We start from the raw sequence: 15,932 nt of genomic DNA, 5'->3' as shown, positions 1-15,932 counted from the left end.
TCTGCTGTCGACCTAATTTAGGCCACATCTTCTGAAACAGTTTGATAAACAATGCAAGAAGCATTTTTCTCCTCTAATACTGATGGTGGTTTTTGATGTTGTCTGGATGTTCATGTTCCTTTTGGGTTTGTTTTTCCCAGCTTGCCAGGTGGACCTCGCAGTTCTCATCTGTTCATGCTGATGAAGTTTCAGAGAATTATGAAGCTCAGAGCTTGTGAGAAAGGCAACTTTGATCCAGTGTCCACCCAAAATAAACAAAGAGATGGATAGGGTCCTGAGGAAGGCTGGTCCTACCATTCAGCTGCCAGCCCTCTGTTCTGCTGGGAAGCTTTTGGCCACCTCACTCTCCTTGGTGTCTGACTCTACTGAAGCCGTGCTGCAGGAATCATTGTACATGTCTGAAAAGGAGGACATGGGCATTGTCACTACAACACGTCTAAAGGATTTCCCATCTACAGTCTTGAGGTTGATTGTTAAAAGCCTGAAATAAAATAAAAAAATAAGTAAAATAATCACAATTCTACCGTTCTCCTATTCCCTTCACTTAAAAACAAAAAAAAAAAAGGCACGGGAGGCTCTTTTGGCAAGTAATTAACTGTAATGTGCATGGTTTGGGTTTTCTTTTAAAGCATCAGACACACTAACGTAATCAGAGCCATAGTTAAGGCACTGAGGCTGCAGACAGAACTGACCTGTTGTGCAGGTGGAGGAGCAGCAATTACCAAACTCCCTTTAAACCACAGCAAAGAATCCTGTTAACTTTCAAGAAGGGTTTTCTCCACTTCAATGAACTGACCAAAACCACCACCAACAAAAACAAACCAAACAAAAACATCAACAAAGGAAACTAATAACTCAGAATAAATAGCTGCTGGCAGCTCTCTATTGCAGGTCCCCAGAGAGTGGCTGTGCCAGATTTTGCTTTGTTCTGTTACCAACAGAAAACCAGGGCACATTTTAGTAAATTATGCTTATGGATGGGCAAAATTTAATCTAAAATTTTAAACCTTTGATCTGCAGAGTCATTGAGATACAGCTTTTCCAGTGCAACCTGTTTGGGTGTTAGATCAGAACAAAAGCTGAAGGAGAAAGAATGACTTTTAGTGTTTGTTTGGGTGAGATCTCACCATAGCAGCCCTTTCTCCGGCCTTTGTAGACAGTAGTGAAATATCATGAAAGCATTAACAGTTGATGAGATTTTAACATTTTCAAACCTAGACCAGAATCACAGCCCTGATGCTGATCTAAATCCAAATGGTACCTGTGTTAGGATGAAAGCTATGCCACAGTTACAACATACCCAACCATGTAACACACTTGGATTAGCTGTAAAGTAGCTAGCCCAGGTACTGGTAGCCACAGGAATTTGGTGGAAGATTCAAATTCCCTCTGAGAAGGGGAAAATAATTAGACCAAGGTAAGCTGTTGTGCCTAGCTAGCTCTGACACCCAAAGCACCAAATTTCAGGCTAGCTCAGCTGTGTCACCAGAGACTGCAGCACAGACATACACTCAGGCTAAATACTTTAATATAGGAAGTGTACTTTTTATTACTTCCTTTTTCAGCAGATGTACACACACACACATACACAGACAGAAGAGATTTTAAATACCAGTAAAACATTTCCTCTGTTACCTGCATTGCTGTTCTTAATTATGTTGTTACTGTCCCCCTCTGCTGGCTGCAGTATACTGGAAGGAACCCATTCACTTTTCTCAGAGACGAGTTTCTTCACTAACCTGTAACTCAGAGAACAGTCAGTGCATTTCCTTGCATTCTCTTTCCCTGAGTTGTGTTTCTTAGAGATGTGTGTTGGACAGCTATTTCCTAAACTAAGCAGGTAATGGTTACCAAGTAGGTGTAAAGCATGTGTTTTACCCAGGGCAGTCCTACAGTTATCTGTTGCCCCAGTCTCAGCAGCCTGAGATGGTGACTCAGTACCACAGAACAAGCTCACTTGTAAGCAGATTGTGTGAGAAGGAGGCAATGGCCTCGGTCTGTGTTTGGGACCCTGGACCAAATTCAGAGCTGAATTTGAAAGAAACTGAATCATCCATTTCCCCTCCTGAAAGTATCATCCAGGGTGCATGGTTTTAGTTCACTACTAAAAACTGCTTCACACTGTGGGACTTGCTCTCATCTGAGCTGAATGCCACTTCTGAGTGAGGGGTCTGACCATATGGGCACTTCAAGGAGATCAGATCTTCCTCCAAATTGGCCATGGAAGGAGAATTCAGACACCTTGCCAGGTCTGTTCCTAACACTCACTTTATCAATCATGCCTGAGATACAGTCTTATATCTAAGCCTTTGGAGCTAAACGTGCTCTCTGGTTCGCTGCTGCAGCTTGGTGGAAGGCAATGAGATTTTACAGATGTATCCTATCAAAGGATGCAGCCTTTGACAGCTGTCCTGGCTAGGTGTGAAAAGTCCAAATATTCTCCTTTATTTCCCTTCATACAAACTCCCATCCTCTCAAGCCTCGTGTCACAATCATTTGGGATGAAAGTCAACTAGGTGGAATTAAACAAAGCTGCTTCTATGCTCATGCTCACCACTGCCTTTTCACAGTTTGGTCAATGGAGTGGGTGGATTCAGACAGAGTTTGAATGTGCTTTGGCATTTTCCTGAACATTTTCTATCTTTTCCAATAGACTGTAGACATTCTACTTGTTAAATTGTCTCTCTGCTGTACTTACCATTGTCCGTTTTCTCCTTCCTGCACAAACTGCACTAGATCTCCATCCTCAAGTGTAAGAGAATCTGGGAAACAGCTGTCAAAACTTCCTTCTACCCGAAAAAGATTGGTCCCCTAAAATAAATGAAAAAATGCACCAGAATTATAGTCATTATGGAGGAAAGAACATTGTGCAACAGGAAGTGAGTTTGGTTGAACACTGAATTAAGCATTTCAAGCTAGCAGATATTTCTCTTCTGGGGAATTGTGTCATTTTCTATTATTTTTATCATGCCCACGATTAAACAGTATTAAAACTCAGGAAAGAACTGTGCTGTGCATCCAGGCTTCAGAATTAACCAAGCAGACATTATTCTGATACAGAAACTGATTTTGTGACACCAGCTTATGTTACCTGGAAAAGTCTGGAATTATATTTTTAGAGGGTTCAGTGTTTTCTCCCACTTTTGTAATTTAGCAATAAAGGTAAAGCTACAGCTTACAAGTAAGGGTGGCTTTTAACGGTACAGATCCTTATCAATAAAATAGCCTTAGAATAATTCCTTAACATGCCAGATCAAACTCCCATCTTCTGTCTTGACACACATCCATAAATTTAAGGCAGGTATGAACACAAACTTTGTAGGCTAAATCTTGATTCTTAGAGAAGAAAAGGTTGTACTGTGAAAGGTTGTACTTTATTTTGAAAAAGGAATTACATTGTTAGGGTTGGTCTCTTCCTCCATGTCTGAAGAGTTGGAGAGTTCATCCATGCTGGAGGGGATGGCTTCGAAATCTTCAAATGTGTCTAGAGATGGCAGTTGCCTGCTGGGCCAACCTTTTCAAAAGAGATAAACCAAAAAGAGTTAGCTATTGGTCATTAGCTGCTTTCAGACTCAGTCTTTTAAAAATAAATGTCACAGGTTCACTTCCTGCTATTTCACGTACTGAATTACTCATACCTTTTTACAGCTTCTTCCCTGATTTTGCCATAAAAATTACACTGCAGCTATTAGTCTCTCTCTAAAACATCTGTACCAGTCGCTGTCATTTGTAGGAGGGTGGACTGTGTGGCCATGATGCACATGTGCATCAATACCTTCTGTGTTTACCATCACTAAATCTCTTCAGTTCATAAGGTACAAAAACAAGGTCAGGAATATTTCTGTATAGCAAGTACTGTAGCAAATTATGACTTTGCCAAAATGATTTTCAGAAAACCACGCTCATTCATTTTCTAGCTTACCTCCACATATTTATCTACAAATCAAAGCCACTGAATTTTGGTTGACTTATCTCCATCACACCCCAAGGTAATATTACCATCTGAGCAACTTAAAAGACTGTGCCCTGGAGTAGGCTGAAAATGCAGGGAAGGGACAGAAAAAACAAGGTGCAAGGCAACCAGACCTCTGGTGGTAGGTTATTAATAATTATTTAAATAATTGTTTAAATTAAATATAAGGAATATTTAAAGAATAATTAAAGAATAAAAGTAATTTTAATCTTTATTTAAGAATAAATAAGTGTGTGGAACGTGCAGCTCTGCGGCCCCTTCTCCTTCCTCCTGTTGCCCAGAGGTTGTGGCTGCCCTGACCATTACAATTCAGTTACGAGAGACAGCGACTGTCTTCCACCAGACCAGCATCCTCAGTCATAACCCTACAAGTATGGTTATGGCACCCAGGTGACATTTTTCAAGGTATAAACTAGTCTCTGAAGTGGCGTTCATGTGCTGCATTGTGAGTGTTCACACCAAGATAAAAGAGACGATTTCAGTTACAGAGCCCACAGAATTTAGAACTGGACCCTGTATCCTCTATCAGTAGAATAACACCAGCAAAACACAACCAGCTGTCTGTATGTACAAGAACATGTTGATGGTGTTTAGATTTAAACTGCTATAGCAATTTTAGTTCAAATTTGCAAGTCAAGCTATAAATACCAAAAAGAAAAGAAAACAAAACACAACTTCTCGCTTAGACAAAGCATCAGTGATCTTTTGCCACTGTTATTCAAAGGATATATCCAAGGCAGAAAGCTAGGCAGCAAGAATTTCTTACAAATACATGCATCAATCTTCCTCTTCCACACAAATTGCTACAATAATTTCAGACATACTTCATTCAAGCTATAAAATATCACAGATCAAATTCTGAGCTCTCTGACATCCGTTCAAAGAACTATTTTCAGCTATGCCTGAACTGCAGGAAACCAGATTCTGGGACATTGTTTCTATAACTGCTACTGATCCAAGCTTGTTCTCTCATTGCTTTCAAGGAAAATAATGTTCATTGTACAAGAAAAATATCTTTTAGTTAAAGAGAATAAATGTTGTCGTAAACTTACATTACACTCTTGAATCAAGATGATGATAAATGTTTTAATTTTGTTTACCTGTCTGTGAAGCAGATCTAGGTACAGGTCTCGTGGTGGAACCAGTATTACATTTAGTCTGGGCCAATATGGTGTTCTCAAAAGCATCTGTGACAGGAAGTATAGTTTTTTGTCTTAAAGGTGAAACAGTGACCAGACAACCAGTACAAAGGGACTTCCAGTATCACCTCTGCAACTGGTTGTCTCTTAAACAAACAGGTGGATTGGGATCCAATGGTTATAAAAAGAGGAGACATTTGATGAGCACAAATGAGTGAAACTACAGCAGTATTCCTCAGAAGAACAAGGTGGGAATGACAGAGAACAGCCATATGAGTCAAACAAATACCGATGTGAAATAATGCAAGCAGTTGCTGTACAGTGCAGTGTTCTATTTCTCTACAGCTTCCTCACCCATTTTTAACATACTTTTCTTGCAGCTTTCAAATCTTTCTGTAGGTGGTGGTATATGGGATTGATGTTCAACCATACAGCAATGAAAACAGACCAGGGAGGCTCTTCTTCCCTGCCAGAACTGAATGACAGCACTCTTGAAGAATGCGGTTTTGTGGGGGAAGTTTTTATCTAAGTAAATCAAATCCTTAACATTGTTAACTCTGTCAGAGCTCTGGCAACAGCAGCAACATCTTCCAGTAAAGGGATGACAACGCTCATTGCTTCCTGCTTAAAGAAACTCAGTCTGGCAAGGGCTCTTACGCAGTAGGACCATATTCTTTAACCAGTGAGGATCAACTCAGCTCTGGAGTCCTATCACTAGTACTTGCACCTTGAAATACCTCCTGCCTCTGCAACCAAGTGATATGCTGAGAAAAGTGTCTATCATGGAGAAAAGTGAGCTACAATCACTGCAGTTTGGGAAAATGATGCTGAGTGCCAAATTAATTCCAAACTTAGTGCCAGGTATCACAAGCATGAGGAAATATCCTGCAAACAGCAAAACCGCTATTTCATCCGCTGCCTCTGAACTTCTTCCAGCCTCTTTGTTCCAGTCTCCTCCTTTGCTGTCTCCTGGGAGCAACAGAGCAGGTAGCTCTGATGTGTTAACAATTCCATCACTGGCCGGGCCATCTGTCCTTTCTACCAGGGTTTTGTGCAGAGCAACACAATTATAAGAAAGGATTCCTCAGCCTATGTGTCTCTTCTCCCTCTCCTGCAACGGGGGTACCTGACTGCTTGTGTCCCACAGAGCAATGTGCTCTGGCAGATTCTTGTGCAAGGGAAAAAGTTGGCATTGGAAGCTGGCGATCTTCCAGTAGTTGGAGAATCACTTCCCAGTTTAACTTTTTGGTATTGTTTATTAAACAGTAATCGATGAACCTGCTGCAACAAACAGGTGGAAATTCTGCTTGACTGAAATGAAACACTGCACCTTAAATGGATATTGATGTAGTCTAGCCTCTTTTGTGATCTTCATGCATGTGGCTCCTGTTCCTCTTATTAGGTGCAAAGCCCAACAAGGGAAGAGGGATGCAAGTGGCCAGACTGCAGGTGAAAGTGAAAAGTAGCCCTTGGCTCGCTGCTGCTAAACTCTCCTCACGCTCCACAGGGTGAGGTAGAAGCTGGGTAAAAAAACCCAGATCCAGATCATAGTCTAGAGCATTATTTCCCAAAATAGGCAGATAATTGAGGTTTTAATTCAGGCCCATCTCTAGGTGAAAGTTCATAAATATGGCATGAGTGCAGGTGACAAGAAAAGAGGTGACATGTTTTGTTTATCACAGTTAAACAGATAAAGTGACACCAAACCCTGAATGCCTACATGGAGTCCAGTGTCATCCACCAGCAGCAATGAGATGTGAATTGGGTGAATAATATCAAAAGATTGCCAAACAGGTTTTCATGCAGGATGGAAATACTCATACCTTCAAACCCCAAGGGAGTTGGGTCACTCTTTATTTCATGTCTCTTGACTTTAACTGCAGGAACAAGGGGACCTGTGTGAAGTTTGCAGAGTCACAAGGCTGTAAATATTGTTAAAAGAGAAACTTGCTTTCCCATTACCTAGAACCATGACCTGCCTAATACTTTCCATGTTGCCCAGAAAAATGACCATCCCCTGAGTTCTAAGTGGTGAAGACAAACACTTCTGTGGTGTGAATAGGAAACGGGCCTCTTTTTGCAAAAGACATTAAGACACAATAAATGTATCTGCTTCCAAACAGGGTTCACAGATGGTTTATCTCACGCTTGTCCAGGAGATGGCACTAATGCAGGGAGACTCACAATCTCAGCTTCGTATAAGGCTGGCAGGGAAAGGCTGAAGAAAGCCAACACTTAAGTCCCACAGAATTGGAGGGCATCCTTCACAGCTCCACGGACAGTGCTTCTCCTGTGTCCTGACTACACATGTAGAGAGCTTATGATGTGATGGAGCTAAGCTAAACATTTTTTTGAAGCATATGCTGTAAATAAAACGCTTAATTGGAAAGCACTGATTTTGTTTTCTAGCTTTTAAAATGATTACAAAAGTAGTTTTCTCATCCTCCCAAGAAAATTCCAACAGCCCAATGGTAGACAGGATCCTTCGACTTTTTTCTTTTACATGAAACCTTAACAAAGTTTGAATTTCACTGTAATTCATACACACTCTCTTAATAAATCACACTACAGAACAACCCTAGTTTGCCCATTCTCTTTCTATGTATGTGCTTCTTTCTATTCCCTAGCTTAGGGAGTAATTTTGTAGGTTATCAGTTTTCCCATTACCTAATAATTGACCATATATATCTGAAGCTGATGCCAAAGACTGGACACTATAAGAACCTCTTTTCCCACACTGTGCCTGTAATTTTCATGTGGTAATGCTGAAATATTGTCTAAAGAGGTTGGCAAAGAAGTATTTATATAGAGTGGTCACATCACATCCTTCTCCTTATAAACTCCACCATGCTTTCACTTCCTGCCACTCTGAAAGTATTCGAATCATAACTGTAATTACACTAAATATGCTTAAAACTGGCACTAATTGCTACTCTATTTTTGGCTTGATTTCAAGCTTTCTTATTGATTACTGCTACTCAAAGAGCACAACCTATCTTTCTTGAAATCTACAATTCCTAAGCAGCTTTAAGGAAATGGGAAAATAATTTCTGTTGAATTTTGGCTAAATTAAATGCATGGAGAAGTTGGAAAACTAACCCGTAACAGCCAAAAGCAAATAGAGTTTCCAATGAAATCATCACCACTCCTTGAAGCTGAGAAATGGGAGCACACCTTGACACAAAGTTCAGATGTCTTGGCCTGCCTCCCTAGAGGTGTTATACTCATCCTGATTCTTCTTCTACTGCAACCTCATGCATTTATAAAAACTGAGCTTGATAACTCACTCTGTGAACAGTTTTTGGCAGCAAATGAATCAGTCAGCAGGGAGGGAGAAGGGTAGCTAAGCAAGCAGCATGACGGTACCTTTGGTCACAGCAGATGCGTTAGCTGTGGTGCTGATGGAGGAGGCTAGGGAAAAGCGACGGGTAACTTCTCTTTCCTTAGATTCTGGATCTGGGAGAATAGATGCAATGCAGGGCAGGATTAGAGGTTAATAAGCACTGAGGGTAAAAGATGTCCAAAGCAAAGCAGCAGCTGGAAAAGGGTAAATAAAAGGTAGGTTGCTCCCTAAAACAGCCAGGAGAGATACTTTCTACAAAGTGAAAAGCACAGAAAAGAGTTTATATAAACATATTTTCAAAGCAATTCCAACTGAGCCAATCTTAATGCTGCCGAAGGGAAACTTAATGTTTTAGCCAGTTAATGTTGTAGCAACCAAGTAGTCTAAGTACAGCTACAAAACACAGAGATGAGGATGATGGTTAGAGCGGGGTGTGTGTCTGCAGATGAACTTCAGATTATTTAGACACTGAGCTGCTTGTTCTGTGATGACTGGCCTAAAATACACTGCAAACCAAACACAAACAGTTTAGAATTCACGTTTGTCATTTCTGTGAGTTCGCTGTGGGAATGTCCTCTCCTTATGGGTGTAAATCAGCTCAGAAAAATGAAGTCACCAGAGAGGTTTTTTTTTGTTTGTTTATTCCAATTCAAATCATGCCTTTTCCCAAAGGCTGTTTGGGAATAAACACACAACTTTCTAAGATTTCACTGTGAGATGTGAGCCACATTTTTTCTCAAAATAGTTCATAAACAGATCAAAGGTATTAATGGACTAACCGCTAGCTTCAGCGAGCACGTAATGTTTCAAAACGCTTTCTCATCATTGAACAGCTCTTAGGAGATTGCATCTACACATCCAGAAGCACAGTAACATGGCTCTTGCACCTACCAACTACAGCAGCAACACTTGGGAGAAAAAGTTGCTTGCTTACAAATATTTCAGGATTAAAATTTCAGTCTCTTCTGCTGCAAACAGTCCAAGCCCATGTGATGCATTACTCAAGTGAGTATTTTCTTTGAGACATGAGTAAAGCTATTCCTAGCCTTCAGATCTCAGTTTCAGTAAGATCCTTGAACAGTTAACTATACCAGGACACAGCTTCAGCTGAAAATGGCATTAGAATTGGTTTTAAATATTCTGTTGAAACTTTGCAGATTGTTAAAAAATATTTGTGATTTTCATGTTTTGATTTTTTAAAATATCAAAGAAAGATTTCTGTAAAAAATAAATTGTTCTATTTTCATTGAAGATTTTCCTGGGGCAGGTCAAGAATTATATCACAGAAAGCTCTTTGTAGAACATGTGTATATCTTTGCTGAATCTTCGCCTAGATGTTTCCAGTCAGTGACTAAGATTCAGAGAGACTCTTCCATTCCAATAGCTTTCTTTTCTCTTACTGTATCTTCTTTTTTCTTTCTTTCTTTTCTTTTTTTTTTTTTTTTTTCATGGTTATGTGTCAAACAGCACTGGAGTAAAAGAAATATCATGTGATTTTAAACTTCAGTTTTAAATATGCTCTGCAAAACTATATTACTATGAAGATTTGTGTTTCAGGAATCTTAAAATTCTCTTTCACACTTGTCATCCTCACAACATTTCTCTTTACACTGTTTTTTTCCATAGTTCTGCCTCATAAATGTCACATTCACTGTCTGTTTCCAGCAGAGCAGAAATTAGCATGAGTGGTCAAACAGCAATTTCTGCAATGTTTGTTATGCCAAAACATCAGGGAACCATATTAGCTCTGTAAAATCTCAGTGCATTTTTAACTGTACTTCTGCCTTTGTAAAAAGTCTGTAACTCCTGTAAGCATTAATGCAGCTCCTTACTCACATATCGATAGCAGTAAATTGATATTGATAAGCACACATGTTCAAGTATATCCTTATTTATGCCTCCTAAGGCTGAATTAAAACAAGAGGTTAAGCTCTGCCCTCAGTGATGATTAATACAGAATTATTCCAAATGTAGGCTGCTGTGACCGCCCTTATTAAAATGCAAAGAAAACTTCACTTTGTACTCGTAGGATTTGGTTACATTTACACTGCTTCTTGCAGCTCTTGGAGACCCCATGCCAGTTCCGAGGAACTGGAGCTTGGCTCCACGAGCCATGACAGCTAATGCTGCGAGAGGGGAAATGCAAAGTACTGCAAGTGTGGGTTTTTGTATTTGGTGCCAGTTCTGGTATGAGACTTGGGGCTCTCCATACTGATGGAGTGGAGGCTGGTAAGGCTTCTCCTCCACGCATCAGCATTTCCTTCACCAACGCACCACGGTGCTTCTATACAATATTTTCTTCTCCATGATGTCTACCTCAAGCAGACAGTTCAGCAATGCTTCAAGCATCCATTTGGCAGTCTTGTTTTCCCCTGGTTAGTCTCATCATTTTGTTGTTCAGACTTTCCCTTTTATGTGTTCTGGCCATGAACAGACACAATGGGTCCAAACCACAGTAAGCTGAGCTCAGTATGCCATCTTCTGCCAGGGCCAGTAATGAATCTTTACACAAAAGGGTCAAAAGCAGCACAAGGTTACTGCAGTAACTTCCCCATTACCTTCTCACTGTTTCCAATCTGCCAGAACAGCCAGTTATGCTGGCAGCCAGTCAGTGCTGGCATAGTTTTTGTCACAACATTGCCTACAGAAATGACCACACTTTGCAAAACGTTGAGGCCATTTGCCAAGTGGTTTCCTTTAGGCCGGATTAATAACTGAACAGCACAACAAAGGGAAATCAGCAAACATGGGCCGTTGCGTAGGGGAGGTTTGTCACAGGAACCTCAAGTAACCAGAGCCAGCAAGTCTTTGAGGTGACAGTGGCTACACCTTACGGGTATGAACTCTTCTGAAGTGTGCCTTGCTGTCTGGAACATGGAAATACTGGACAAAACACAAGACATCTCACATAACGACACAACTTCAGATAAAAAGGAGGAGGAAACCCAAACCAAAAATGCAGATCTGAACTCCCCTGAATTACAGCATTATCCTGCACTTGGCAGATCTGCATTTTGTGATTGATTTCCCCAAGTCAGAGGATCTGAAAACCACTCTTTTTTTTGTTTTCAGAACGTTGATGTGGTTTACCAATCTTACTGCCTTATCCTTGCAGCCATAATCTTACAGCTGCCCTAGCTCGTCATATTCTCTCTTTGTAACATTTTACTATAACTCCTCTGTATTTTTCTTTTTACTCTTCTTCCTTACTTTACTCTTACTTCCTTACTCTTCTTCCTGAACTTACTTCTTCCTCCTTTGATGCTGACCCTCTTCATCAGTGCATACTAGCCCTTTGTCTCACATAAGAAATATTTTTCAGAGCAAGGGAAAAGCAATATAATAACAATTAAAAGAATAATTACCTTATATTTTCAGAGTGATTGTGCATATGGTCATTCAATTTCATTTCTATTCACCTCTCTTTCATTCCTCTAAGGTCTCTTCCTAGTACAGTCAGGAACATGCAATGCTCTCTACTCATGGATATTAAGTGTCTTCTAAACATCTATGCACAAAGACTCACATCATTTTAAAGTGTCATACAACACAATTTGGTAGAAATGACTACAAACTCCAGATCTTCTAAATCCCAGTTCCTAAGTCTTACCACTAGGTCATGGCTGAGCAATATTTGATAAACCAAAGGCTCCAGCCAGTGAATGATTTAACACATGAAAACCTAGTGCAACACAACACAACGATGATACTCTTCCTTACAAGCCAGTAAACTGCTGAAAGAAGTTAGGTTGTCTAAAAAAGATCTTCACACTTTGGCCCTTGGGAAAAAAAAAAAAAAAAAAAAAAAAAGGAAACAAACCTTACTTGCACTGTGCACTATGAAAAGATCCAACCACTCAACTTAAAGCTTGCCTTGCCAACACTGCCATGAGAGCCATTTCTGCTAACAAGGTCTTGGAGGAGTCATAAATGCGTATCAGACAGGCACATTTGGGTGGGATGCGGCAGCACTCTAGGAAATAGTGATGGATGGCACTATGTGATGGAGAGAACATTGTGGGAGTGCAGGAGACAGATGGCCAGAGACCAAATGCTGCATGTGGTGATTTTACCTTTGGGTGGAGCTCTGCGGTTGGAAAGACCTTGCAATGTGAATCGCTTTCTAGCAAGCGCTGTGCGCTCAAGGTTAAGGCTGGTGGAAGCATCAACTAGGAGAGAGAGGGAGAGGGAAGAGAAATAAGGAAGGAAGGGTCAGCCATTCAGCTTATGGGAAAGGAAAGGTTAGCACTGGATGACAACTGAAAATAGAGATTTTTTTTTGATTCAGTTCAAGCCTGAGCAAGAGCTAATCAATTAGAAAGGTGACATGAGGTCAAGGTGATTAAATCAGCTGAGCTAAACAGAGCCCCCAGGCTGAGTTAGGCTCACTGAGTTTCAATGGAGAGCAACAAACAAACAAACAAAAAAGAAAAACAGGTGATGGGATGTAGCTCTCATCAAAGGAAAATACAGTTTAGCAGCAAGCTCATTGAAAAGGATCTAGTACCTTTGACTAGGAAAACATGTCACTATGGTTGGAACAGCAAGGCTGTAGGGAGAAATAAGAGAAGCCTTGCAGCACAAGACATGCATAGACAGCAGCATTGTGAGCAATCACACTTTTGCTAGCCAGTACCAGCACCGCAGAGTCTGCCAGGATCAGCCCCTGTAGCTGCTATGCTCAGCCTTACCTGCTGAAGTCTTTCTAACAGCCTCCAAAGCTGGCAGATAGTAATGCTCTCAATCGGTGGTTAGCCAGGATGTAAGCAGGGCCATGCCATCAAAGCTTACATGCCAGGCTCCTGCGTGAATAAGCCAGCCATGCTGCCTGACACTCACATTTATCGAGAGGAGTCACAGATGGATCTAGGTCCTGGGACTCTGGGTTTCAAAGATACACAGTTACTCACATTGCAGGAAAGAGGTGGGCCTAGATCAAATCCCCTGATCTGTGCATTCCTGCCAAATCATGTATCTGTCCCTTTCTTCATGTGGGCAGGTAACACAGAGAGGTTTATGGCAAAAAAGCAGGAGAAAAGCCATGTGTCGGCTGCCTGTTTCTCTGTCTTGGGATTGACCACTAGCTTTCTCCTCTTCATTCCATACATTGTCCAGTTAAAACCATTAGAGGCACAAATGAAGACCAGAAATACAAAGGGAACACAAAGAGACAGTGAATCCAAACTGACAGACAAACAACAGAGAAGTGTTTCCAAAAGAAAGTGCATCCTATCACATCCTGATCTGCAGCCAAAATAATTCAGGATCCAAAGTGCCTGCACACATAGGTAGGTGTGAGATGAACAGATTTTAACAGTACTTTTTTCTTTTTTTTTAATGTCAGTGTGGTCATCTGCATGTCAGATGCATCTGGTGCTACCAGGTGACAGCTTCAGCTGTGGGGCTGCACAGAGGTGCACTGGGAAGAGTTCAGCTTTTGGACTGCCTCTGTTGGCCTCAGATCCATTCCCTGCCGTGAGTGCTCCCACTGCTAGGCAATACCTGTAAAAATACCGTGGGCCTGGTACAATGCCCTGCAGGCTGAAGTTCGGACCACTCTGGATTAGCTTATAAATAAACCAGAAAAAAGGTATATAAAATACATTTTCTTCCCATTTGTGTACAACAAGAAAATCCATAGTACTTGATCATCACAGCATCACGAGGAAAGGGCAGGGTTGGGGGGGGATGCCAGTTGTTCAGCTGTGAACTATATCACTTCACTTAGTGAATCCTCTCTCACTTAGGATTTCACAAGTCCTCACAGCATTCCAGCACTAGCCAGTCATTAAAGAGTGGTTTCTAGTGTCATACTGTCTCCACCTGAGTTATTTCAAACCTTTTCCTTCAGTCTGCAGGTATACCAAATCATCCTGAAAAACACCTCCAAACATAATAAGGACTGGGTCTAGCTGGGCAACAAGCTGAACATGAGCCAGCAATGTGCACTCCTGGCAAAGGCAGCCAAGAGGATTCTGGGCTGCATTAGGATGAACCCTGCCAGCAGGTCCGAGGAGGTGATGCTTCCCCCAGCTCAGCACAGGTGAGCCCCGTGAGTCTGGTGCTGAGTTCCCTAGTGCAGGAGAGACATCAACAAACCTGAGTGAATTCACTGAAGGGCAATGAATATGATTAAGGGACTGAAGTAGCGGATATATGAGGAGAGAGGAAATGGGATTGTTCAGCCTGGAGAAGAAAAGGCTGAGGGGAGGCTTATGAATGTATATAAATTCCTGGTGAGAGTGAGTAAGGAAGACAGAGCCAGATGTTTCTCAGTGGAGCTCAGTGACAGAACAAGAGGCAAGCAGCACCAAAAGGAATAATATAGGGGAAAAAAAAATACAGGAAATTCAATTTAAAAATATGAAAATACTTTTCTACTGTCAAGGTTAAATACTGGGACTTTGTGCCTTGGAAGGTTGTGGAATCTCCACCCTTGAACATACTCAGCTCAGAGCAACTTGCTGCAGTTGACCCTGCTTTGAGCAGGGTGCTTGGACTGGCTGATCTCCAGAGGTTCTTGCAGGACTTGACTCCCATATAGCTTCACGTCATTGAATTTACCGATCAGGTCCACACAAATGACTGTTTTATATGTGGACAACACATAATCACATGCACTTAGCCATAACAGTGATGAAGCTGATACACCTTGCCAATAGCAGCTCACACACACTCACACACACACTCCGTACTTCTGAAAGAAAACATTTGAAAATTCACATTAACTACATAGATATTGGGAGCGATACAGTCAGTAGGTGGCACAAAAGAGACAATTTTAGCAGAGCACAGCATGTGTACTGCAGACCAGCACAGCCCTAATCACAGAACAATTCCTATGCACCTTTATGGGTAGGACCTAACTGTACATCCTTAAAATGACTGAATTCAGCCCCTGCAGAGTCCCAGCTAGAGGCGCTGGTGCCTCACAGGGACACATATTAAAGTTTCAAATTAAAGTGAGACATCTAAAGCCAGATAGCTCTTCCGTTGACTCTCTCTGCAGTGTGTTTTGCAGGGCAGAATGCACGCACACACCCTGAATCCCACAAAGAGAAGTGACTCACTGCTCAGCCCTGCAGGAGCAGCCACATACCAGAGCATGAGGTGGCTCTCAGCTGAGCTAGCACTGAGGAAGAAAGAAATTACAGTGAGAGCCCTAAGGAACTGCTCATGGGAAAACAGAAGACAGAGTGAAAATCAGCATACAGGGTGATCCCAGCTCCCACACTCATGTGCAAGTTGTACCAGTAAAAAACACCAATAATTTCCCCAGAAAATTTTAAAAGCTAGGGTTTATGAGTTTAAAATTAAAGATTGCTTTTCTGCTTTTCCATTTTCTTAAATTTTAAAATATTTCACATTTAAAAAAATATGAAACAGGTTTTTAATTTATGAAATTGCATTCTTTTATGAAGAATCCATAACTTTTGCTGCTGATGAAAACTTACTGTGATGAAAATCTTTTGACACA

General features: G+C 41.2%; 1 protein-coding gene across 4 annotated transcripts in view; it reads right to left on the bottom strand.

The window, feature by feature from the left end:
- MCF2L2 (MCF.2 cell line derived transforming sequence-like 2) overlaps positions 1-15,932 on the bottom strand; it is a 117,211-nt gene continuing 101,279 nt past the window's right edge. For all 4 annotated transcript variants that reach the window (XM_082766800.1, XM_082766799.1, XM_082766801.1 and 1 more), the window contains 4 exons: positions 3,396-3,514; positions 2,699-2,811; positions 1,636-1,739; positions 1-398 (listed from right to left, as the gene is read on the bottom strand). In XM_082766800.1, the coding sequence (XP_082622926.1) occupies positions 298-398; positions 1,636-1,739; positions 2,699-2,811; positions 3,396-3,514 (437 nt within the window). In that variant the 3' untranslated portion in view covers positions 1-297. The remainder of the gene's footprint in view (positions 399-1,635; positions 1,740-2,698; positions 2,812-3,395; positions 3,515-15,932) is intronic.

Source organism: Aythya marila (assembly GCF_965140915.1).
Source record: "Aythya marila genome assembly, chromosome: 9".
In the NCBI taxonomy this organism is placed as follows: Eukaryota; Metazoa; Chordata; class Aves; order Anseriformes; family Anatidae; genus Aythya; species Aythya marila.
This window is presented reverse-complemented; position numbering and strand designations above follow the sequence as displayed.